Source organism: Coregonus clupeaformis, unplaced genomic scaffold, assembly GCF_020615455.1.
Source record: "Coregonus clupeaformis isolate EN_2021a unplaced genomic scaffold, ASM2061545v1 scaf0125, whole genome shotgun sequence".
NCBI classification, from domain to species: domain Eukaryota; kingdom Metazoa; phylum Chordata; class Actinopteri; order Salmoniformes; family Salmonidae; genus Coregonus; species Coregonus clupeaformis.
The window spans coordinates 468,081-493,402 of NW_025533580.1; the positions used below are offsets into that span (position 1 = coordinate 468,081).

Below are 25,322 nucleotides of genomic sequence, written 5' to 3' on the forward strand. Positions count from 1 at the left end.
ATCCCTTTTCCTTTTCAATGATTTTAATTTTCCTTCAAAATCACCTCCAGTAAGGACATTTACTGGAAGATCAGACACAAGACAACGAGACAGTGGATGGGAAATCTATTAAGACTTTTAATTTCTTAATGTTTTTTTTACAATACAATTTGGACATGGATCAATAACATTTTGCCTGAATAAGTTAAATGATCAATGAATAAATCAAATCCCCACACGTCCTGGTTACAGTACTAGAATGAGATGAAGACGGATTAGACAGTGATGTCATTAATTTGAAGATTATCCTGGAAGTATATCGGCATTGGAAGCGAAATTGAACTCCCAAAGAATGGAGCTGACTGAAACAATGGCAACAGTTGGCTCTGATACTTCCTGGTCTCGTTTATGACAACATCTCAGTCTAATCCCTCTTTGTCTCATTCTGGCAACAGAATGCCTAAAGGGGGGACAGAAAAACCTTCACAACACAGACAGACAGACAGACAGGAAGGGGGAGGGATCAGGCATTTGCAGCATAGCTTCGCCTAGTCTCCTGTTGCTTTCCCTGGAATAACCTAGTGTAGTCAGTTCTCCCAACCAACCAACCTCTCCACTCATTCTGAAAGTGAAACACTCCTAACAATTCAGGTGATATCAGCACAGATTTAGGGGAAGAGACTGGTTCAGATGAAAACCAGAATACACAGTGGTTGTCCAGGACCAGACAGAATACAGCAGGCCTAAAGCATCTCCATTCACAAGAGGTAGCATGTTACTCTCCGGTGTCTCTCTCGCTCTTCATCCTAAGTGCAGCAGACAGACAACGTCTTTGACCACTGTGATTATCACGGTCGTCAGTCTGTCCCATTCTCACCATTCAACATGGTTTTCTACAGTTCTACGATGAAAGCTGCTCGTGAAATGCTTCAACATGAAAGCTTGGCAGATGATTGGTAACCCTGATTAGAAGCACCTGCTGCTAATCGGTTGTGCCCTACAAATGCTGTTTTGAATTAAAATAAATTTGTACCAACACACTGAAGAAGGCTGTAAAGCCAAAACATCTGTGTATGCTAACCCTGATGCCGTGAGAAAAAAAAGAGTGTATAATGAAGTAAGCTCTATGCGACATCTTTTTGCGTGCGGACCCATTACACCATTTTGTTTAGAGTAACGACAAGACAGAGATATGGTGGCCTGGTATTTCCCAATGGCTGTGCCCTTCACATACAGCATATTGCACTTAGCGCAGTGGTTATTATTCAGAGACTGGGTGGGGAACATCAGAGCCATATATATGGATATAAATAAATATGTCTCTGGGGAACATTAGTAAGATCACAGTTTGTTGTTCACACAATGGTCTTTAAGAAGGGTGTCGAGTCAGCTAGGAGGTTAGAAGGCACACTATGTGGTGTATTCTCCCAATGAACATAACACAGGCCTGGTCCAAAAACAACCCCTAGCCCCTACACCCTTTTGGTTTTCTAATCTACATGAACCAGATAGGCAGAAGTTATTTGGCAGAAGTTCCCCTAAGCCTATTGGAAGGCTAGGTGGAGCCGTCGCCATACTGCTAACAGAGGTTGTGGGTTGCTCTCAGACCAGGCCATTATCAGTGCTCGCATACTTCACTAATTGACAGGCCATACAACTAATCGGAATCACAACAGCTGAATTAAGTCTGTCATGACCTCGGAACCATTGGATCTGGTAGAACATCATGTGGAATAGAGAATAATATCTGCTCTGTAAATACTGAAAATTCTGACCCTGTGAATAAGCCCTTGGACTGCCTTGTCAATCACTGATAGCACGGAAACACAGACAACTTCATCATGATCCATGTTAGGAAGAAGTACAGTATTCACCTCCTCAGCTCTTTACTGATGGGACACCCCTGGTGGTCATTTAACATTAATATGGCCAATCCCATACTGACCCCTAGCCTCTAGCCCCTCGCCCCAGGGCACTACTTCCTACTGGATAGCAGTGAGCAATATGGGGAAAGTTCCACATAGCCTATCAGGGGAATGGTGGCACTATTACCATATTGATTATATCTATCCAGTTCTATCCTCCTCAAGTGCCTATGGGGTAGGGGCTAGGGGTCAATTTGGAACTGGCCAAGATAGAGATTGTGGTCTCAGGGAACACCTGTGTCACTTCCTGCAATCAGAAAAGCCTCTCTTTCGGATAGATTTACTTCCTGTTTATTCCTGTTTTAACAGCTAAAATCATGAAATTGTTTCATGAAATTAATTGACATTATTATCCTGCACTTAACCTTTATTTGACCTTTTATTCTCCATAACAACAGGTGTAAACAGTAACTGTGGCCCTTACAGTGTGTAGAGCGCCAAGCTGTTTCCTCCAAACACTGTGGGAGGTCCTCATAAAACATAGTGACCACCTGTTCTCATATACTGATGAGAACATACACTCTGGTAATATGGTCGTGTAGCAGGCGCTGAAGCCTCTCAGAGTGAATGATTGCTATTTATCTCTTGGCTTAATAGGATGTTTACCTCTTTTCTTCTCTTAGAGAAAAAAAAGACAAGCAATGAATTGAACATAGTGGTTGATTAGGTTTTAGTGACCCCCTCACAGTGTGACATATTGCAGCAACAGACCATCAGTGTTGAGACCACAATTAAAATAGGCACGAAATGTAGAAGCAGAGTCTCTCTCTCTCTCTCCTCTCTCTCTCTCTCTCTCTCTCTTACAGACCAACCATAGTAAATCAATACTTAGAGACATTGCACACTTAGTGTACACAAACAAGTAGCTACAAGTATATTTGGCAACAATTCAGATAAATATACAATGGGTGTGTGCGTGAATATCAACACACACACACACACACACACACCTACACAAACAGAAGCAGCCAGGCGTGCACAAAACACACACACACACACACACACACACACACACACACACACACACACACACACACACACACACACACAGAGAGACACACATACACTTCCCTGTAAGGGTTGTGTAGTGTCTGCCAGCTCTCTCTCTCCACATGCCGACTGTGTGTCTGGCACTAGGGGAAAGGTCTGGAGACTTGGACAAGCTGTATGCCCTGTCTGTCTGCCCAGTCTGGCTTTAATGGCCTTTAATGACTAGGACTCAATGACTGTGGCTGGGGGAACACTAGGGGCCCTGTTCAAGCCAACCCAGCACCAGGTCTCTGAGATACCGTGTAAGTCAGATACAACATACTAGTCCCTGCACAGCGAGAAGGCATGTCGGAATTAATATGCAACTGGGTTTCTTTGTGTTTCCCACTGTAAACAATGTGTTGTATTGTGTGTGACTCCAAATATTGTTCATTTGTTGTATTTGCCTATTTTTAATTTAACAGGACCCAAGGTTTGTGTGTGTGTGTGTGTGTGTGTGATTCACTCTGCCAGTTATTGTTCCACCAATGCAACTCAGTCTTTTTTCATCTCTTCCAATGCAGTAGCATCTGTCTCTCGACATTGCGTGGAGTACAGATCTGCAGTCACCTCTCTCAAACAGACTATTCACTCACAAAGTGGACAGATGGATTGATGGATGGACATTCACAAATCTGTTCCCTTTGTTTGGGAGGTGTATGTTGAAGTCTGACTAACACACACACACACACACAAACACACACACACACTGACACTCAGTCCACCCAAGACCTTCACCACTGCTCCACCATGAGATCCAATGCTCGGTTGACATTTAGATCCGAATTGAGGCCAAAGTCGGTCTCAACGAATGGGGCGGATGGAGGACTGGGAGGGCGGAGTCCAGAGGTCAGCAAGTCCAACCAATCAGCAGGGTCAAAGGTTTCCTGAGCCCGCCTCTTCCGTGAGGTCACAGTGGGAGGCGGGGGGGAAGTACAGATGGAGGGAGGGAGAGGGGGTGGGGCGGCTTGGCGGGGACCCATTGTCGAAGGCGACGGCGGGAGCTCCAGCAGGAGGGAGGAGCATAGAGGAGAGGAGAGGAAGTTGTCATCCTTTGAATGACAACAGAAGGGCTGGGATTGGTCTGTTTGGGGAGGAGGGGAGGGGCCAGGGAGGATAGTGACAGGGGATTGGAGCTCTGAGACAGAGGAGGAGTGGGAGTCTACAAGAGACGGGGAAGGCAATATTGATCAGTAGACAAATCATCAATATCTTAGATCTTAGTATTTAGTGCTGGGCTGGAACAAAAGCCTGTCATTATCCATGACCAGTCTTGGTGAATTCTGAACTATAAAGTGTCATTGTTAAGAGGCCAGAGAGCTATCCACTCACCCACACAGATGGTAGGTTCTTCCAGAATGTCATCTATTGACTGACTGGGGTCCATCTGAGGAGGGCAGGACAGAGACAGGGAAATCACTCAAGGGTTTACTTGACAGGGTCACCTTTTACACAATACAATGAATGTCAGCAGTGACTCTAATTTACACACACACACACACACACACTGACCAGTACTCTGTTAATGGCCTCCTGCAGCTCCTCCTCCAGACTGCGGACGCTGGGTGGGGCTTGTATGGGACTGGCTGTGATCTGCATGGGCAGCTCAAAGTCCTGGCCAATCACGTCACACGGCTGGCAGCAGAACACCTGATTGGAAAGTGGAGGAGGTTAAATTGTAAATACTGTATGAAGCTACACTGTATTTACCGGTGAATAGTGTAAATAGTAAGCTAAAATCACAGTGATGTGGTGCACTGTCTCAGTTAAATCTTGTGGATGATATAGTAGTGTACCTGTGTGAAGTTTGTTGTGGTGTGGTGAGTCAAGTATAGGATAGACTGGTGTATCTGTCTGTCTGAGTCAGGTATAGGAGAGACTGGTGTATCTGTCTACCTGAGTCAGGTATAGGAGAGACTGGTGTATCTGTCTGTCTGAGTCAGGCATAGGAGAGACTGGTGTATCTGTCTGTCTGAGTCAGGTATAGGAGAGACTGGTGTATCTGTCTGTCTGAGTCAGGTATAGGAGAGACTGGTGTATCTGTCTGAGTCAGGTATAGGAGAGACTGGTGTATCTGTCTGTCTGATTCAAATATAGGAGAGACTGGTGTATCTGTCTGTCTGAGTCAGGTATAGGAGAGACTGGTGTATCTGTCTGTCTGAGTCAGGTATAGGAGAGACTGGTGTATCTGTCTGTCTGAGTCAGGTATAGGAGAGACTGGTGTATCTGTCTGTCTGATTCAAATATAGGAGAGACTGGTGTATCTGTCTGTCTGAGTCAGGCATAGGAGAGACTGGTGTATCTGTCTGTCTGATTCAAATATAGGAGAGACTGGTGTATCTGTCTGTCTGAGTCAGGTATAGAAGAGACTGGTGTATCTGTCTGTCTGAGTCAGGTATAGGAGAGACTGGTGTATCTGTCTGTCTGAGTCAGGTATAGGAGAGACTGGTGTATCTGTCTGTCTGAGTCAGGTATAGGAGAGACTGGTGTATCTGTCTGAGTCAGGTATAGAAGAGACTGGTGTATCTGTCTGTCTGAGTCAGGTATAGGAGAGACTGGTGTATCTGGCTGAGTCAGGTATAGGAGAGACTGGTGTATCTGTCTGTCTGAGTCAGGTATAGGAGAGACTGGTGTATCTGTCTGTCTGAGTCAGTTATAGGAGAGACTGGTGTATCTGTCTGTCTGAGTCAGGTATAGGAGAGACTGGTGTATCTGTCTGTCTGAGTCAGGTATAGGAGAGACTGGTGTATCTGTCTGAGTCAGGTATAGGAGAGACTGGTGTATCTGTCTGAGTCAGGTATAGAAGAGACTGGTGTATCTGTCTGTCTGAGTCAGGTATAGGAGAGACTGGTGTCTCCCAGACATTCATGCTCATTAGTTGCCATCGCCCATGTAATGGTACCCCACCTCTTTAAGGAATACCTGGGATAGGATAAAGTAATCCTTCTAACCCCCCCCCCCAAATTGTAAAGTGGTTATCCCACTGGCTATAGGGTGAACGCACCAATTTGTGAGTCGCTCTGGCTAAGAGCGTCTGCTAAATGACGTTAATGTGCCCTTGAGCAAGGCACTTAACCCTAATTGCTCCTGTAAGTCGCTCTGGATAAGAGCGTCTGCTAAATGACTAAAATGTAAAATGTAAAAATGTGGTGTATCTGTCTGTCTGAGTCAGGCATAGGAGAGACTGGTGTATCTGTCTGTCTGAGTCAGGCATAGGAGAGACTGGTGTATCTGTCTGTCTGAGTCAGGTATAGAAAGGTGATCTGTCTGAGGGCATAGGAGAGACTGGTGTATCTGTCTGTCTGAGTCAGGTATAGGAGAGACTGGTGTATCTGTCTGTCTGAATCAGGTATAGGAGAGACTGGTGTATCTGTCTGTCTGAGTCAGGTATAGGAGAGACTGGTGTATCTGTCTGTCTGAATCAGGTATACGTTAGTTTACCTGTGTGAACAGGATCTCTGTCTCTCTGTCCGTCTCTGGTGTCCCTCTGGGCCATCCTGGATCCTGTTGCAGGAAGGGATGGAGGGAACCTCCACAGGACAGAGACAGAGGAGGAGATAGCCTCTCCCTGGGCCTGCTCCTCATCCTCTCCCTCATCTCCAGCTCCAGGCTCAGCTCCTGCTGCTCCTGCTCCGACCTCCAGGAGGCGCCAGTCAACAGGGGCGAAGAGGAGCAGGGGGGGAGGCCGGGGCTGGGAGTCGACGATGGGGTCAACGCAGGGGCCAGGAAGCCACACTGCTCCCCCACCACACTGACCACTATTCCATTAGGAATACCGTTTGGAACCCCACTCAGAATTCCAGTGGACTGGATGTAGACCTGATGGTTAGGGCTGTTGGTGGGAGAATCAGGCCCAGAGCCGGGGCTGGAGCTGGGGTTGTGGGTGGGGGTGAGCAAGGAGGAGGGGGTGAGGGGTTCCAGGCTCGTACCCAGCTGGCAGAGGGGCACAGGGGTCAAGCAGAGGTGGGGCAGCTGGAAAGGGCGGAGCCTCTGGAGGAGGGAGGGCTTGGTGCCAGAGACAGGGAGACCTCGCTTACGCAGCTGCTGTCGCAACTCAGACACCTGGGAGAGAAGGAGGACGGCGTGGGAGAGAGGAGAGGGTCAGGGACAGCAAATAGAGAGGGATGACAGAAAGAGGTCAGAGAATGAAGAGAAGCAAGCAAGGACCAAAGAAGGAAGAGGAGGTACAGATAAATAGGAAGTGAGAAGTGCTATAAACATTCAAATGTTCAAGTTATTATTCTGCCCATATTACCGTGAGGTCGACCAGGTTAGGTGGGAGGAGCTCAGACGTGTGGGAGGGACTTGTGTCCACAAGGGTGGGGTTTGTTGCCGTGGATACAGGCTGAGGGTTCTGGGGTGTGGCTCCAGAGAACCTCATGATTTGGTTGGTGTCTCCACTTTGATAAAAACAAAACATTCATGCTCATTAGTTGCCATCGCCCATGTAATGGTTAACCAACTTTAAATGGTCTGATGAACAGTATAACATCTGAATGAAACCACAGTTCTTATGAGAAGGCCCAGGGGGAGGGAGGTTTTGTGTGGTGTGTGTGTGTGTGTAGTGGTACCTACCTGGGTGTGACGGTGAGCTGCTGCTGTTGCTGCTGGTCCTGTTGCTGCTGCTGTTGTTGTTGTTGGTTCTGGAGGATCTGCAGCTGGAGGAACACCTGCTGTTGCTGCAGGAGGCTGGAGTAGGCGGGGTCTATGGGCTGGGCCGGGATGGGGCTCCTCTGACTGGCCCCTCCCCCTGAGGACAATGTTAATAATGATCAACTTCCCTGCTATGTAGTGGACTCATTTTGACAACATTTGTCATGTAAAGCACATTGGGCTGAAAGTATTGTATGAAAGGAAAAATATACATAAAAGACAATAATGTTTTTTTAAATTGTAAAGAGCATTACCGGCAGTCCCGGCCGTGCCTCTCTGGTCGGGGGGAATGTACTGGTGGTATTTGAGTTTCCTCATCTTGGGCTGTGAGTCCCGTGTTTTCCGCGGGCGGGGGGGACGAGAGGAAGTCAGGGAGGGAATGAGGGAGGAAGTGTCGGCGGGAGGTGTGAGAGACCGGGCTGTCTGAGAAAGGTGGAGAAAGGAACAGGAAGAGAGGGAGAGACAGAGAATGAATCAAAGTAATAGTTCTCATATCCCATATTCTTATTAGAAATATATTATTCAAGCATTGTCAAAACACAGTACATAAACGATATAACCTGAGAGAGGTCAGATCAATTCTGATGAGTACAGCCAGTTCTGAAAGTACTACCATGTTATGAGTTCTTAAGGCAAAGTTAACAGCAGGAGTGTATACAATATGTCATGTAACATATGTGATCCTTTCAGGTTGAACGTCAGAATCAAGGGCTGAATCTTAGCATGAGGTGCATGTGTGAAACCGTGACAACTGACAGTGTGTCCAGTCAGTTGTGATATCTAGCAGGTGTGTGTGTGTGTGTGTGTGTCACGGATTCTGCCGAGGCTGCTCCTCCTCCTTGCTCGGGCAGGCTTCGGCGTTCGTCGTCCCCGGAGTACTAGCTACTGCCGTTTGATGTTATCAGTGTTTGTTTAGTTTTGTCTGTATTGTTTACACCTGTTCGTCATTATGTTAATTGTTTCCCTTATAATTACCCCTGTCTCTCATCTGTACTTTGTGTGTGATTGTTTTCCCCTTCACGGTTGTCTATTTTGTGAGCGGGTTATTTCCTCCCTGCGTGGAGTTATTTTCTGTGTCCTTTTGGATCCTTTTCGTATTAAAAGTACGTATCCGAGAGTTCTGTGTCCTGCGCCTGACTTCGTTTACCGCATCTCACAGACAGTCGTGACAGAATCACACACCTTACCATGGAGTCAGCAGGAGCGACGGCACCGACTGGATCACTCGAGGAGCGCGTCCTACAACAGGCAGCGAAGCTACAAAATCTTGGTGCCGCTATGGATAACGTTATGAACACTTTAGGACGATGGGAGAGAGGAGGTTTGCCCACACCTCCTCCAACGATACCACCACCATCGGCTACTCCTATCGTCTCACATCCGGAGTCCAGTGGGATTCGGCTCTCGCTCCCGAGGGCTTATGATGGCACCGCAGCCGGGTGTCAGGGTTTCCTGCTCCAGGTGGAACTTTACCTGGCAACCATTCACCCGGCACCCTCGGGATACGAGAGCGTGTCCGCCTTCATCTCCTGTCTGTCCGGCAAGGCACTGGAGTGGGCCAACGCCGAGTGGGGAGGGGATAGACGCCGCTACTGTGAACTATGCGGAGTTCACCCGCCGCTTCAGGGCAGTGTTCGATCATCCCCCGGAGGGGAAGGGCGGGTGAGCGTCTATTCCACTTCAGACAGGGGGAGGAGCGCGCAGGAATTCGCACTGGACTTCCGGACTCTGGCTGCCAATTCGGGATGGAATGAGAGGGCCCTCATCGACCACTACAGATGCAGCCTGAGGGAGGACGTTCGTCGAGAGCTGGCCTGCAGGGACACCAACCTAAGCTTCGATCAGCTGGTGGACATGTCGATTCGCTTGGATACCCTGTTGGCTACCCGCGGGACGTCCAGCGCTGGGGCCGTCCATTCCATCCCCAGCACCTCCGAGCCGAGCCCATGGAGCTCGGGGGTGCTGGTAGTAGGGAGGCCAGGAAGGAGGCTGTCCCCTGCACCAACGGTGGCCGCCGAGGACACACAGCGGTTCGGTGCTGGGGAGGGTCTCCTCGGATTCGAGGCAGCAGGCAACGCACTGATGAGTCATTCCCGGTGAGTAAGGTCCCAACTCACCCAGAGCTCTCTCCTGTTCATATGTGTATCCAAGTGATGTTTCCAGAAGTTTCTTCTTACTCCCAGCATAAGGCGCTAGTCGATTCAGGCGCAGCTGGGAATTTTATCGATCGCCATTTCTCATATAAGTTAGGGATCCCTATATTACCAGTCAATGTGCCCTTCCCTATCCATGCCCTAGTTAGCCGGCCTTTGGGGTCGGGATTGATTAGGGAGGTCAGAGCGCCACTGAAGATGAAAACGCAGAAGGGTCATGAGGAGACTATACAGTTGTATTTAATTGACTCTCCTGCGTTTCCAGTGGTGTTGGGACTTCCCTGGTTAATATCTCATGACCCCAACATTTCATGGCAACAGAGGGCTCTCAAGGGATGGTCTGATCAGTGTGTGGGGCGTTGTGTAGGTGTTTCCGTAGGGGCAACGACGGTGGAGAGTCCGAACCAAATGCCCACAATGCACATTCCTCCTGAGTATGCCGATTTGGCCAGCGCCTTCTGTAAGAAGAAGGCGACTCAATTACCACCTCATCGACAGGGGGATTGTGCGATAGACCTCCAGGTTGGCGTGGCGCTCCCTCGCAGCCATGTGTATCCTCTGTCTCAGGAGGAGACGGCTGCTATGGAGACATACGTCGCCGAATCCTTGAGACAGGGATACATACGGCCTTCCACTTCTCCTGCGTCCTCAAGTTTCTTTTTTGTGAAGAAGAAGGATGGGGGTTTACGCCCGTGTATTGATTACCGTGGTCTCAATCAGATCACTATTAAATACAGCTATCCTCTCCCTCTCAGTACACGGGGCGCGCTTCTTCACAAAATTGAAATGTCTGTTTTTCCAGGAGTCCATCTCCTTCCTGGGACACCGGTTGTCTGCGTCAGGGGTGGAGATGGAGATTGAGCGCGTTTCAGCCGTGCGTAATTGGCAGACTCCAACTACAGTAAAGGAGGTGCAGCGGTTTTTGGTTTTTGCCAATTACTACCGGAGGTTTATCCGGGGTTTTGGACAGGTAGCGGCTCCCATTACCTCCCCTGCTAAAGGGGGCCCGGTGCGTTGCAGTGGTCGGCTGAGGCGGACAGGGCGTTTAGTCATTTGAAGGACCTGTTCACCTCAGCTCCGGTGCTGGCACATCCGGATCCCCTCTTTGGCGTTCCAAGTCGAGGTGGATGCGTCCGAGGCGGGATCGGTGCTATACTGTCTCAGCGCTCGGGCACGCCTCAAAACTCCGCCCCTGTGCTTTCTATTCTAAGAAGCTCAGTCCGGCGGAGCGCAATTATGACGTGGGGGACAGGGAGCTGCTAGCTGTGGTCCAGGCCCTGAAGGTGTGGAGACATTGGCTTGAGGGGGCTAACCACCCTTTTCTCATTCTGACTGACCATCGTAACCTGGAGTACATCCGGGCAGCAAAGAGACTGAACCCTCGGCAGGCTAGGTGGGCCATGTTTCTGGCCCGGTTTGTCTTTAAGATCACGTATTTCCCCGGGTCACAGAATGTTAAGGCAGACGCCCTGTCCCGACGATATGACACAGAGGAGAGGTCCATTGAGCCCACTCCCATACTACCGGAGTCTTGTCTCGTGGCACTGGTGGTGTGGGAGGTCGACACGGAAATCGAGCGGGCATTACGTACCGACCCTTCTCCCCCAGAGTGTCCAGAGGGACGGAGGTACGTGCCGCTCGAGGTCCGTGACCGACTGATTTATTGGGCTCACACGTCACCCTCCTCTGGTCATCCTGGTATTGGTCGGACGGTGCACTGTCTTAGCGGGAAGTACTGGTGGCCCACCTTAGCTAAGGACGTGAGAGTTTACGTTTCTTCCTGCTCGGTGTGCGCCCAGTGTAAGGTGCCTAGACACCTGACCATGGGGAAGTTACAACCTCTCCCCGTTCCACAACGGCCGTGGTCTCACCTGTCGGTGGATTTTGTCACGGACCTTCCCCCCTCCCAGGGGAATACCACGATCTTGGTCGTTGTGGATCGGTTTTCTAAGGCCTGCCGTCTCATCCCTATGCCAGGTCTTCCTACAGCCCTACAAACTAAGCCCTGTTTACTCATGTTTTCCGGCACTACGGGGTGCCTGAGGATATAGTGTCTGATCGGGGTCCCCAGTTCACCTCTAGAGTGTGGAGGGCGTTTATGGAACGTTTGGGGGTCTCGATCAGCCTTACCTCGGGTTTTCACCCTGAGAGTAATGGGCAGGTGGAGAGAGTAAACCAAGATGTGGGTAGGTTTCTGAGGTCCTACTGCCAGGACTGGCAGGAGGAGTGGTTGGGGTATATTCCCTGGGCAAAACTCACTCCGCCACTCCTCCACTAATCTCACTCCTTTCCAGTATGTGTTGGGCTATCAGCCGGTTCTGGCACCCTGGCATCAGAGCCAGATCGAGGCTCCTGTGGTGGATGAATGGTTTCAGCGCTCGGAGGAGACATGGAACGCTGCGCACGTCCATCTGCAGCGGGCCATCAGACGGCAAAAGGCGAGCGCCGATCGCCACCGCAGTGAGGGTCCGGTTTATGCACCGGGAGATCGGGTCTGGCTCTCGACCAGAAACCTGCCCCTTCACCTGCCCTGCCGGAAGCTGGGCCGGCGGTTTGTGGGGCCATTTAAAGTCCTGAGGAGATTGAACGAGGTATGTTATAGGTTACAGCTGCCTGTTAATTATCGCATTAACCCCTCGTTCCATGTCTCTCTTCAGGTCGGTGGTAGCTTGTCCACTCCAGGAGAATGAGGTACGAGAGGCCCCTCCGCCCCCACTAGACATCGAAGGGGCTCCGGCGTACTCAGTCCGTTCCATCGTGGATTCAAGGCGTCGGATGGGGGGTCTGCAGTATCTCGTGGAGTGGGAGGGGTACGGTCCGGAGGAACGTTGCTGGGTCCCTAGGAGGGACATCCTAGATCCCTCCCTGTTGACAGAGTTCCACCGGAGTCACCCAACTCACCCTGCTCCGCGTCCTCCTGGCCGTCCCCGAGGCCGGGGTCGGCGCACGGCTGGAGCCGCGTGTCAAGGGGGGGGTACTGTCACGGATTCTGCCGAGGCTGCTCCTCCTCCTTGCTCGGGCAGGCTTCGGCGTTAGTCGTCCCCCGGAGTACTAGCTACCGCCGTTCGATGTTATCGGTGTTTGTTTAGTTTTGTCTGTATTGTTTACACCTGTTTGTCATTATGTTAATTGTTTCCCTTATAATTACCCCTGTCTCTCATCTGTACTTTGTGTGTGATTGTTTTCCCCTTCACGGTTGTCTATTTTGTGAGCGGGTTATTTCCTCCCTGCGTGGAGTTATTTTCTGTGTCCTTTTGGATCCTTTTCGTATTAAAAGTACGTATCCGAGAGTTCTGTGTCCTGCGCCTGACTTCGTTTACCGCATCTCACAGACAGTCGTGACAGTGTGTGTGTGGGTGTGTGTTAAGCCATAGGGCATAGTTCCGTTGGTAGTGACTGTTGACACTAATGAATGCGTAACACCAGAGTGAATGTGTACGTTATGCTATGTGGTTGAATAACTATACAGTAGACACCAGGAGAAGAAGAGTCCCTACTGATCTACTGTACCTGACCCTCAGTCAAAACATGTCTTTCTCTCTATGCAGACAATACATTAACATCTGGGATACTGTAATACTGTATATGCATGGTATTATTTTTGATTGACTTTACCACCAATCAATGAATCAATTAATCCATTGTTAATGCTTCTATCAATCCATTCTTAATTTCTATCATGCTTTTTACAGATGCATTTCCACATTATTCTGGATGTGTGTTTGATCTATTTCTGAGTAACCCTGTTCCAGTACCTTTGGCAGCAGGGGCGTGGCATGGGAGGTCAGATACATCCTCTTTAGTCTCCCGGTCGTTGCCATGGAGCTGGAGTCGCCCACAGTTATGCACATTGGCTGCCTGATGCCCTCAGTTGCTGGGAGCAACGCCAAGATAGACTGCAGGAAAGCAGGACAGAAATATAAACAGGTTATAGTAGATGCTTTAACCCAAGCATGACTTGCAGTTCTAAAGGCAGTTTTGTGTTTTCCCTGCTGATGGTTGAGGTTAGGATTTAGGGGAAGGTAATCTCACCCGATGGTTGAGGTTAGGATTTAGGGGAAGGTAATCTCACTTGATTGTTGAGGTTAGGATTTAGGGGAATGTAATCTCACCTGAGCATGGGCGGGACTGTGGGTAAGGGGCGAGACCCCAGGCGACAGGTCACTCAGTGATTGGTCGTCTGAGAACCCCGGCGATGAGGAGAGTGCAGGTGATAGGAGGACACCGAGTTGCTCGGAAGACAAGGAGGAGGAGCAGGAAGAGATGTCATCTTGGAAGACATCTGAGGAGAGAGGGAAGGAGACAGGGCCTAAGGGAAGAGTGGGGGAAGGAAGGCAGGGGGAGAAGGAAAATGTTTATTAGTTATGACATCTGGACTGTTTGAAAACGTCTATAGTTATTTTGTGCATGTGTGTGTGTGTGTGTGTTAACTCACGGTTCTCCAGAGGCAGTATGTGTTTGTGCAGTAGCTCAAGAGGTCCTGGCCGACGCTGGATCTTCTTTCCGAGGTCATCAGCCAGCCGAGCCTTCTTCTGCCTCCCAGCTCCACACACACTCCTGTCTGTTAGAGAGAGAAGCAACACACTCCTGTCTGTTAGAGAGAGAAGCAACACACTCCTGTCTGTTAGAGAGAGAAGCAACACACGCCTGTCTGTTAGAGAGAGAAGCAACACACTCCTGTCTGTTAGAGAGAGAAGCAACACACTCCTGTCTGTTAGAGAGAGAAGCAACACACTCCTGTCTGTTAGAGAGAGAAGCAACACACTCTAGTCTGTTAGAGAGAGAAGCAACACACTCCTGTCTGAGACAGAAGCAACAGGAGCTGAGAGCAGATGTGTGTTTGCGTATGCATAACTGTGTTACTGTAGGCACTCAATCCCAGTTCAACCCAGCAGGGGTACCCAAAATGTCTGCCTTAAAGGAAACACATACCCCTGGAGACACACAAAACAACAACAAAAACAAAAACAACAACAACAACACAACCAGAAATGCAACAATAATAGTGGTATTTTAATCACAATGGACAAAGGGATAAATACAAGGGGAAAGGTTACAGAGAAGAAGAAGGGGAGAAGAGAGAGGAGAAGAGAGAGGAGAAGAGAGAGAAGAGAGAGGAGAAGAGAGAGGAGAAGAGAGAGGAGAAGAGAGAGGAGAAGAGAGAGGAGGAGAGAGGGGAGAAGAGAGAGGAGGAGAGAGGAGAAGAGCGAGGAGAAAAGAGAGGAGGAGAGAGGAGAAGAGAGGGGAGAAGAGAGAGGAGGAGAGAGGAGAAGAGAGGGGAGAAGAGAGAGGAGGAGAGAGGAGAAGAGAGAGGAGAAGAGAGAGGAGGAGAGAGAGGAGAAGAGAGAGGAGGAGAGAGGAGAAGAGAGAGGAGAAGAGAGAGGAGGAGAGAGGAGAAGAGAGAGGAGGAGAGAGGAGAAGAAAGAGGAGAAAAGAGAGAAGGAGAGGATAGAGAGGAGAAGAGAGGATAGTGAGGAGAAGAGAGGAGAGAGGAGAAGAGAGGATAGTGAGGAGAAGAGAGAGGAGAAGAGAGGAGAAGAGAGAGGAGGAGAGAGGTGAAGAGAGAGGAGGAGAATGGAGAAGAGAGAGAAGAAGAGAGAGGAGGAGAGGAGAGAGAGAAGAAGAGAGGATAGTGAGGAGAAGAGAGGAGAGAGGAGAAGAGAGGATAGTGAGAAGAGAGTATAGTGAGGAGAAGAGAGGATAGTGAGAAGAGGAGAAGAGAGAGGAGAAGAGAGAGGAGGAGAGAGGAGAAGAGAGAGGAGGAGAGAGGAGAAGAGAGAGGAGGAGAGAGGAGAAGAGAGAGGAGAAAAGAGAGGAGAAAAGAGAGGAGGAGAGGATAGAGAGGAGAAGAGAGGATAGTGAGGAGAAGAGAGGAGAGAGGAGAAGAGAGGATAGTGAGGAGAAGAGAGAGGAGAAGAGAGGAGAAGAGAGAGGAGGAGAGAGGTGAAGAGAGAGGAGGAGAACGGAGAAGAGAGAGAAGAAGAGAGAGGAGGAGAGAGAGGAGGAGAGGATAGAGAGGAGAAGAGAGGATAGTGAGGAGAAGAGAGGAGAGCGGAGAAGAGAGGATAGTGAGGAGAAGAGAGAGGAGAAGAGAGGAGAAGAGAGGATAGTGAGGAAAAGAGAGGAGGATAGAGGAGAAGAGAGGATAGTGAGGACAAGAGAGGATAGTGAGGAGAAGAGAGGATATAGAGGAGAAGAGAGGTTAGAGAGGAGAAGAGAGGAGGATAGAGAAGAGAGGGGAGAAGAGAGAGGAGGAGAGAGAGGAGAAGAGAGAGGAGAAGAGAGAGGAGGAGAGAGGAGAAGAGAGAGGAGGAGAGAGGAGAAGAGAGAGGAGAAGAGAGAGGAGGAGAGAGGAGAAGAGAGAGGAGGAGAGAGGAGAAGAGAGAGAAGAAGAGAGAGGAGGAGAGAGAGGAGGAGAGGATAGAGAGGAGAAGAGAGGATAGTGAGGAGAAGAGAGGAGAGAGGAGAAGAGAGGATAGTGAGAATAGAGTATAGTGAGGAGAAGAGAGGATAGTGAGAAGAGAGGATAGTGAGGAGAAGAGAGAGGAGAAGAGAAGAGAGAGGAGAGAGGAGAAGAGAGAGGAGGAGAGAGGAGAAGAGAGAGAAGAAGAGAGAGGAGGAGAGAGAGGAGGAGAGGATAGAGAGGATAAGAGAGGATAGTGAGGAGAAGAGAGGAGAGAGGAGAAGAGAGGATAGTGAGAAGAAGAGAGAGGAGGATAGAGGAGAAGAGAGGAGAAGAGAGGATAGTGAGGAAAAGAGAGGAGGATAGAGGAGAAGAGAGGATAGTGAGGAGAAGAGAGGATAGTGAGGAGAAGAGAGGATATAGAGGAGATGAGAGGTTAGAGAGGAGAAGAGAGGAGGATAGAGAAGAGAGGGGAGAAGAGAGAGGAGGAGAGAGAGGAGAAGAGAGAGGAGAAGAGAGAGGAGGAGAGAGGAGAAAAGAGAGGAGGAGAGAGGAGAAGAGAGAGGAGAAGACAGAGGAGGAGAGAGGAGAAGAGAGAGGAGGAGAGAGGAGAAGAGAGAGGAGAAGAGAGTGGAGGAGAGAGGAGAAGAGAGGATAGTGAGGAGAAGAGGGGATATAGAGGAGAAGAGAGGAGGAGAGTGGAGAAGAGAGGAGGATAGAGGAGAAGAGAGGTTAGAGAGGAGAAGAGAGGATAGTGAGGAGAAGAGAGGAGGAGAGAGGAGAAGAGAGGATAGTGAGGAGAAGAGAGAGAAGAAGAGGGAGGAGAAGAGGGTACAGAGGAGAAGAGGAGGAGAGGATAGAGAGAAGAAAAGAGAGGAAGAGAGAGAGGAGGAGAGGATACAGAGGAGGGGAGAGAGAGATGTGAGTGATGGAGAAAACGACAGTTCTCCACCCCTCGATGGGTGGGGTTTTGTGTTCTGCCCATCATTGCTTGGCTGACAGGTTTAATCCAATGAAACCTGCCTGTTATGGAGAGCAACATGGTTCATATCTACGTGTGATTGACAGCTAATGGAATTCCAATTCCATCATAGGGCTCTGAACCTTCATTTCCTCATCACTCTACAGGTAAAGAGGAGTGGAGGAATTAGAGTAGATAAGAGAAAATGGATTGAGACAGAGAGAAAGAAACACAGAGAGAGGTAGTGAGAGAGTGATAGAGGGAGAGTGAGAGAGAGAGAGCCAGAGAGAGCAAGAAACAGAGAGAGGTAGTGATAACGTTACAGAGAGAGAGAGAGAGAGAGAGAGAGAGAGAGAGAGAGAGAGAGAGAGAGAGGAGAGAGAGAGAGAGAGAGAGCTAGTGCGACAGAGAGAGAGAGCTAGAGAGAGAGAGAGAGAGAGAGAGAGAGAGAGAGAGAGAGAGAGAGAGAGAGAGAGAGAGAGAGAGAGAGAGAGAGAGAGAGAGAGAGAGAGAGAGAGAGAGAGAGAGAGAGAGAGAGGGAGAGAGAGAGAGAGAGAGAGAGAGAGAGAGAGAGAGAGAGAGAGAGGTAGTTAGAGGGGAAGAGAAAGACAGAGTGACAGAGACAGAGGTAGATGATGAAGAGTGTTATGCTTTGTTGGGAGCATACTAAATGAGTCAGACAATAGACAGCAGGAATACAGTGGACAGACAGACGGGGCATCATCACCTTGTGCAGTTTTAGTGTTCAGACCACACAGGCGCGACTTCTGAGTGGCACCATCGTCAGTTAGACGCTGCATTGGGAGATAGCAGGTCAAACCAGCAAAACAGTTTTGGGGTCAGTTTCATTTCAATTAAATTCATTCAATTTAGACCATATATTAAAAATCATATGGCCTAAATTATCATAATTTCTTTATTAAATAGATTTTCAGTTGAAATGGAATTGACCCATCAACAATAGCAGTAGAGACTCTGTCATGAATACATAGGGTTTTCTTTTGTCGTTGAACAATATCTGTATTTATACTACTTGCATTTACTTTAGCCTACTGTCAGATATATTGTCAGTGACTTGTCTAAGAGGTGAAGAAAGGAGACAACAAGTATCGTCTTTAGGTTGAGAAAAACAGTGAGACAACAAGTATCGTCTTTAGGTTTAGAAAAACAGTGAGACAACAAGTATCGTCTTTAGGTTGAGAGAAACAGTGAGACAACAAGTATCGTCTTTAGGTTGAGAAAAACAGTGAGACAACAAGTATCGTCTTTAGGTTGAGAGAAACAGTGAGACAATAAGTATCGTCTTTAGGTTGAGAGAAACAGTGAGACAACAAGTATCGTCTTTAGGTTGAGAAAAACAGTGAGCTACTCACCAGAGCTTTACTCTGATCTTTATCTCCTTTGTGAGAGGGACAGGTAGTTTTCAACCCGAGAGAGAGAGAGAGAGAGAGAGAGAGAGAGAGAGAGAGAGAGAGAGAGAGAGAGAGAGAGAGAGAGAGAGAGAGAGAGAGAGAGAGAGAGAGAGAGAGAGAGACAGAGACAGAGACAGAGAGAGGAGAGAGAGAGAGAGAGAGAGAGAGAGAGAGAGAGAGAGAGAGAGAGAGAGAGAGAGAGAGAGAGAGAGAGAGAGAACAGTCGTTAGAAGGCAATGTAAAGAAGAGAGAAGACCCCAACCCTGTCAGTAGACATAAACAGTAACTCCACTCACCAGAGTCGATTTCATTTTGCCTTCGGTTCTGAATCCTCAACTGCAAGACTGAAAGACAAGCAGTAGAGATGTGGTGAATTAGATGTATGAGAATACCTGGAATAACCTGCAAGGTAACTATGGGTAAAAGGTTAACTATTGTTATATGTTCTGTAGTACCATATCCCCCTGGAATAGTATAGTAACATGTGACTTAGCAATCTTAGTACATCTCTGCACACACTCCATCATAAAGTATTGTGTCACATATGGCAGCAAACACACAGTCATGAAGTCATACACACACACACACACACACATACACTGCACACACGTCTTCACACTAAGAGGATTATTGGGGGAGGGGCCGATAGGTTGGGTGACATTTCCCACAATGCATTTCAGTGCTGAGTTTTGAGATCTGGGAAGGAGGGAGGGAGGGGACAGCAGGATGAGAGGGGTTTGGGGGGGCTGTAACTATTTATCTGTCAGTATGTCTATTTCTGTCGCCCCCATCCCCCCTTCAGCTGTCCTTCTCTCTTCTGCACTCTCCACCTCCCTCCCTCCCTTCGTCACTGTCATGCACGCTAAGTAAATTCTTCCTCCCCTCTTTTCTGTCAGCCAACCGCTACTCGAAAAGAGACCCCATTACATTACTTCAGTAAAAACACCACTTAGCCTGGTTCTACAGTAACAGCTACATCTTGGTACAATATTGGACTGGGCACCCTGATTGACTCACATAAGCCTCCATGCTCACTCAGTCATGGTCCTGTATGTGGAATGGATTGTGAGGTGGAATAATGGATTGGACTCTCAGAGGTGAGATTACAGGACCCACCTAAAGTTACAGATAAGCCATTGACCCGCTCCAGGGAACTAACACATTTAATAATCATTTAAAAGGTACCCATAAGAGTTGATTGACTACTTATAAACCATTTATAAGCCAAATACAGATGGTAGCTCAATTCAGTTTACCGTTAACAATTAACAGTCTGTAACTGAGTGGAAACAAATGAAGCAAGAATATTGATGACAGATAAGAGCAGGAAGGTGACAGTGTAAGCTACTGAAGGTATGAATGGATTTAGCTCAGTGAGATTATCTTCCTGCTTTGGGCAAGCATTCATGGACAGAGAGAGATAACAGAGATTGGATGGAGATTATAATCGTCTCCTCAACTGTCTATAATGTGAAGTAATCTCATACTGAACCTTACAGGTTATCAACGATAATTTGTCATTTAGCAGCTACCAAATGCAGTAGTATCATTATTATGATTTCACAGCTGAAGTACAGATGTAAAATCTTAATTTGATCACCCTGTTGTTGCATGAAATGTCCTGCACAACAGGAAATGCACATTTGTAGTGTATTCAAGGTTTAAAAGTTTGTAATTTCCACTTTAAAATGTCAGACTTGATTTGCCCTAACTAAAAATGTATCAACCCCTACAAAAATGTCAATGTATTATCATCCACACAATAACACACATTTCCTTTTACTGCAGGATTATTTTCCTGCCGTGAGAAACTGGTCAAATTAAGATCCTTGACTAACACCACCACTGTCCACAGGCACAGCACACCCTACCACTTTTCTGTTTTGATCACAGTCATGGTAACATACTCAGAGTATAGTAATACATCTTCTTGAACACAAGTTACACAACCCATAATGCCATCCTTCCATCCATAGGCTATGAATTAAACATCAACCAATCAGACAACATTAACCTATAGGTCGATTGGTCCTTCATAGCCTACAACCATTTCCTCCATAGCTGAAGAGATAGTAGGTTCAAAGCAGCAGGACAGCTGATACTTAGTTAGCCAGTCTAACTCATTTAAATGTCTCTTCTAATGAATCCAATCTGGAAACCTCAAAACACTTCCTGGTATTTAAATAAATAATTAAACTCATCAAATCTAATCTGAACCTCCAGCTGCCCAAGACAGGCCTGGTAATGAACAGCTGGTGGGAAAAAACAATGGCAGGAATGTCTCTATGACCTCATTTCCTGTCCCTACCAAGCCTCTTTATGACAGCAGCAGACCGATAACAACAGCGGCGGCCATTTTTAAGGAGACACGTTCCAATTCTAGAACACAACTGCTGCTAGTTAAAGGACAGTAGCCTATGGCTGATGGCCCAACACAAAACATTGTAAAGAAATCCAACGTGCAAAAGGATTCAGTAGCTTTACACATTTCTTGCTACAGATGTAGGATCTTAATTTGAGCAATTTTGCTACAGCAGGAAAATAATCCTGCAGCAACAGAAAATGTGAATTGTTATGTGGATTAAAATTTGTAGAGGTTGATACATTTTTCTTTAGGGCAAATCAAGTCAGAAATGTTTTAAGTGGAAATTGCTAACTTTAGAAGCCTTTTTAAACCTGCAACTACAGGATGATCAAATGTAAGATTCGGCATCTGTATAATGTCATCCAAATATTTTCCAATCTTATAACTGTACCTCCAATGCTGTCTTATTTAATTAGTTATGTGTTTGAATTTGCCAGAAGCCCTAAGAGTTTTTAGTTCACTGTGTACTGAGCCCTCAGTGTAAACGAACAGAACTTCACATCATTATGGTTGGAAATAGAGACAGAAAGTAGCTATATTCCACTTATCTCTCATGACAGATTAAAACATAGCTAGCTGTAAAATTTGGTTCTGGGGTTCTGAGATTAATATGCTACAAATACTGTCATTGGGAGATTAAAAGGTTTGTGGTGAAGCCTCTGGTATGTTTATTCAGGAGAGCTCTGTGGTATCAATCAATAAATAGATATACAACGATCAATATGTTTACCCAGGGGTGCAACTTTCACTGGACATGTCCCCCCCACATTCTGAAATTGCATTCCCCCCCCCCCCAGTTTTATCATTGGAATGTGATACAAAACGAGGCAACGGTGTGCTTTAGGACCATGCGGACGCCTCCGAGTGGTTGTGTAGGCTGTTTGGAGTGTTTATCCGACTGAAGAAAAAAATATATACATATATTATGTCGCCCCCAACCTCTAAAACCAAAGTTGCGCCCCTGTGTTTACCTGATTAATCATCCTCATGTTTAATGTAACCAAGACTAGACTTAACTGCCAATATCCTTTACAATCATTCCAGAATAACTTCTATGCTAATGTTATAGTCATCAATCATTACTAGTTACCATAGTTTCAGCAATGGGCTCGGGTGACTGAGAGAAACAAGAGGCTGAGTGACACTTTATGACTTAATACAGACAGTACTGTATATATGACCCAAGATCAGCCTAAGGGCAACTTAGTCCCACACCCCAGGCCTAATTACCCTCCCTTCCCTGCCAGCCCCACCCCACCCGGCCCGGCCCGATCCATCCCCACTCCAACCGGCCCGGCCCGATCCTCACCTGAGCGGAATTTGTTCCGGATGAGAAGCGACCTCTCAGAGGCCAGCAACGTCATGACGGAGAGGAAGGGAACGAGGGATGAGAGGAGGAGCAGAAAGAAAGAGTGGAATCCTGTTTTTATTCCCACTTGGGTGGGAATCAGGAGGAATGGACTCTTCTGATTCTGTCTCTCTCTGTGTGGAAAACAGAGAAGAACAGAGAGAGGGAGAGAGGGAACAGGGGAAATTAATGCTTTTGCTTATCCCTTGAGAAAAATATACTGACACTGAGTACAGAACACACAGACCAGAGCAGTAGAAAGAAGAGAGAGATATAGAGTGGACAGTAGTGCAGAGACACAAACTATCTGACACACACAGGATAGAGTGGACAGTAGTGCAGAGACAAACTATCTGACACACACAGGATAGAGTGGACAGTAGTGCAGAGACACAAACTATCTGACACACACAGGATAGAGTGGACAGTAGTGCAGAGACACAAACTATCTGACACACACAGGCAAAAACAGTCTCATGAGAAACATCGACATTGACTTGACCAAACTTCTCGCGGCAGGCTGCCACAATCAGAGAGAGAGAGGAGGGACTCACACACAGACACACACTGAGATATAAGGAGAAAGAAAGAGGAAGAGACAGAGTAGGAAGCATTTAGAACAACAGAGGAAAAGGAGGAGAGGCGAGGAGAGGAGAGAGACAGGGTGAGTCAGGCCATATGAGTGACAGAGACAGAGGTAGTGACAGACACCCAGACTCCAAACAGTGAATGCACAGGGGACACTGATTATAATGGACACGTAATGAGCCACATCACCTATCACAGAGGACACAACTATGCAGAGGAACGTGCTCTGATGGCTGGATGCACAGATTTAGAAGTGAAAGAAAGACAAAACTGCCACAGAGAAATAAATGGTTTTATCTACACACAGAGAACCGGGGGGAGAGAGACAAAGAGGTTATTACTACTAATTCACACACACTTCATTAATGCACACACACCATTTATTGACTATATTGACTATGCCGCTGGCCACCCATAAGACAAATTGGGAACTTCTAAACAGCATGAAAGTGGACACACACAGAGTGACTGAGATTATTTACACAAAATCACTGAACAGGTGTTCATTAACACACAATCACACATACACACACACACCACACACACACAGTTATTTAAAAACTATATTAGAACACAACTCATACAGTAGGACATTGATTAGTCCTCATATCACACAGTAGGGCACTGAGATGCAGAAAGAGAGAGAGAAAGAGAGCGAGGAAGAGAAACAGAGGAAGAGAGAGAGAGAGAGAGAGAGAGAGAGAGAGAGAGAGAGAGAGAGAGAGAGAGAGAGAGAGGGTGAGAGAGGGAGAGTAAATGAGGGAGAATTAAAGAGAATACTTACTGAAACAGAGAGAGAAGTCCCTCGGGGGAACTTGGAGTGGGTTTAAGATTAAATTAGAGAGAGGTGCGAAAAGGAAGAGATAACTTCAAGTGCGTTTAATGATGATTTCTTTCATGTTCCTTTTCTTGTCATTTAAAAAAAAAATCTCTCTCTCCGCACTCGTTAATCCCCTGGAAAAGGGTTCTAAAGGTGAACTTGGGGAGGAAAGGATCTGATGTTCCTTCCTTCCTTATCATAGAACTAACCTTATCCTTCTCTCTCGTTTTCTCTAACCCTCTCTCGCTCTTTCTCTCTGGCCCTCTCCTGTCCAGCCTAAAGCGTCCTGGATCCTTGGTGCCAACTGTGGGGGACTGTCAAAGTTGTCACTCCCCCTCTCCCCTGTCTCTCTCTCTCCCCCTCCCTCACCCCTCTCCCCCTCCTTCAACCATCCCAGCAACATACTGTACAGTCGTGGTCAAAAGTTTTGAGAATGACACAAGTATTGGTCTTCACAAAGTTCGCTGCTTCAGTGTTATGAGATATTTTTGTCAGATGTTACTATGGTATACTGAAGTATAATTACAAGCATTCCATAAGTGTCAAAGGCTTTTATTGACAATTACATTAAGTTTATGCAAAGAGTCAATATTTGCAGTGTTGACCCTTCTTTTTCAAGACCTCTGCAATCTACCCTGGCATGCTGTCAATTAACTTCTGGGCCACATCCTGACTGATGGCAGCCCATTCTTGCATAATCAATGCTTGGAGTTTGTCAGAATTTGTGGGTTTTTGTTTGTCCACCCGCCTCTTGAGGATCGACCACAAGTTCTCAATGGGATTAAGGTCTGGGGAGTTTCCTGGCCATGGACCCAAAATGTCGATGTTTTGTTCCCCGTGCCACTTAGTTATCACTTTTGCCTTATGGCAAGGTGCTCCATCATGCTGGAAAAGGCATTGGTCGTCACCAAACTGTTCTTGGATGGTTGGGAGAAGTTGCTCTCAGAGGATGTGTTGGTACCATTCTTTATTCATGGCTGTGTTCTTAGGCAAAAATGTGAGTGAGCCCACTCCCTTGGCTGAGAAGCAACCCCACACATGAATGGTCTCAGGGTGCTTTACTGTTGGCATGACACAGGACTGATGGTAGCGCTCACCTTATCTTCTCCGGACAAGGTGTTTTCCGGATGCCCCAAACAATCGGAAAGGGGATTAATCAGAGAAAATGACTTTACCCCAGTCCTCAGCAGTCCAATCCCTGTACCTTTTGCGGGAATATCAGTCTGTCCCTGATGTTTTCCTGGAGAGAAGTCGCTTCTTTGCTGCCCTTCTTGACACCAGGCCATCCTCCAAAAGTCTTTGCCTCACTGTGCGAGCAGATGCACTCACACCTGCCTGCTGCCATTCCTGAGCAAGCTCTGCACTGGTGGTGCCCCGATTCCGCAGCTGAATCGACTTTAGGAGACGGTCCTGGCGCTTGCTGGACTTTCTTTTTCTTCTTCACAACAATTGAACCTCTCTCCTTGAAGTTCTTGATGATCTGATAAATGGTTGATTTAGGTGCAATCTTAGCTATCCTTGCCTGTGAAGCCCTTTTTGTGCAAAGCAATGATGACGGCACGTGTTTCCTTGCAGGTAACCATGGTTAACAGAGGAAGAACAATGATTTCAAGCACCACCCTCCTTTTAAAGCTTCCAGTCTGTTATTCTAACTCAAACAGCATGACAGAGTGATCTCCAGCCTTG

General features: G+C 47.5%; 1 protein-coding gene across 3 annotated transcripts; it reads right to left on the reverse strand.

The window, feature by feature from the left end:
• Window positions 1-95: 95 nt before the first annotated feature.
• LOC121556509 (myocardin) lies at window positions 96-23,935 on the reverse strand. 3 transcript variants are annotated; one of them, XR_006658260.1, is made up of 16 exons: window positions 23,601-23,935; window positions 22,190-22,362; window positions 18,812-18,859; window positions 18,477-18,502; window positions 17,831-17,897; window positions 14,175-14,300; window positions 13,852-14,048; window positions 13,495-13,635; window positions 7,841-8,009; window positions 7,509-7,683; window positions 7,189-7,333; window positions 6,375-6,995; window positions 4,446-4,583; window positions 4,266-4,320; window positions 3,612-4,095; window positions 96-2,854 (listed from the first exon to the last, which is right to left on the reverse strand). XR_006658260.1 is itself a non-coding variant. In XM_045213577.1 (15 exons), the coding sequence occupies exons 2-15, from the start codon at window positions 22,242-22,244 to the stop codon at window positions 3,668-3,670; spliced, it is 2,364 nt and encodes a 787-aa protein (XP_045069512.1). In that variant the 5' UTR covers window positions 22,245-22,362; window positions 23,601-23,935; the 3' UTR covers window positions 2,896-3,667. The 3 variants fall into 3 exon arrangements, 2 of the variants coding, with proteins under 2 accessions (XP_045069512.1, XP_045069511.1); XM_045213577.1 differs by lacking the exon at window positions 96-2,854 and having other exon boundaries at window positions 2,896-4,095; window positions 13,852-14,021; XM_045213576.1 differs by lacking the exon at window positions 96-2,854 and having other exon boundaries at window positions 2,896-4,095.
• Between the last annotated feature and the right edge of the window lie 1,387 nt (window positions 23,936-25,322).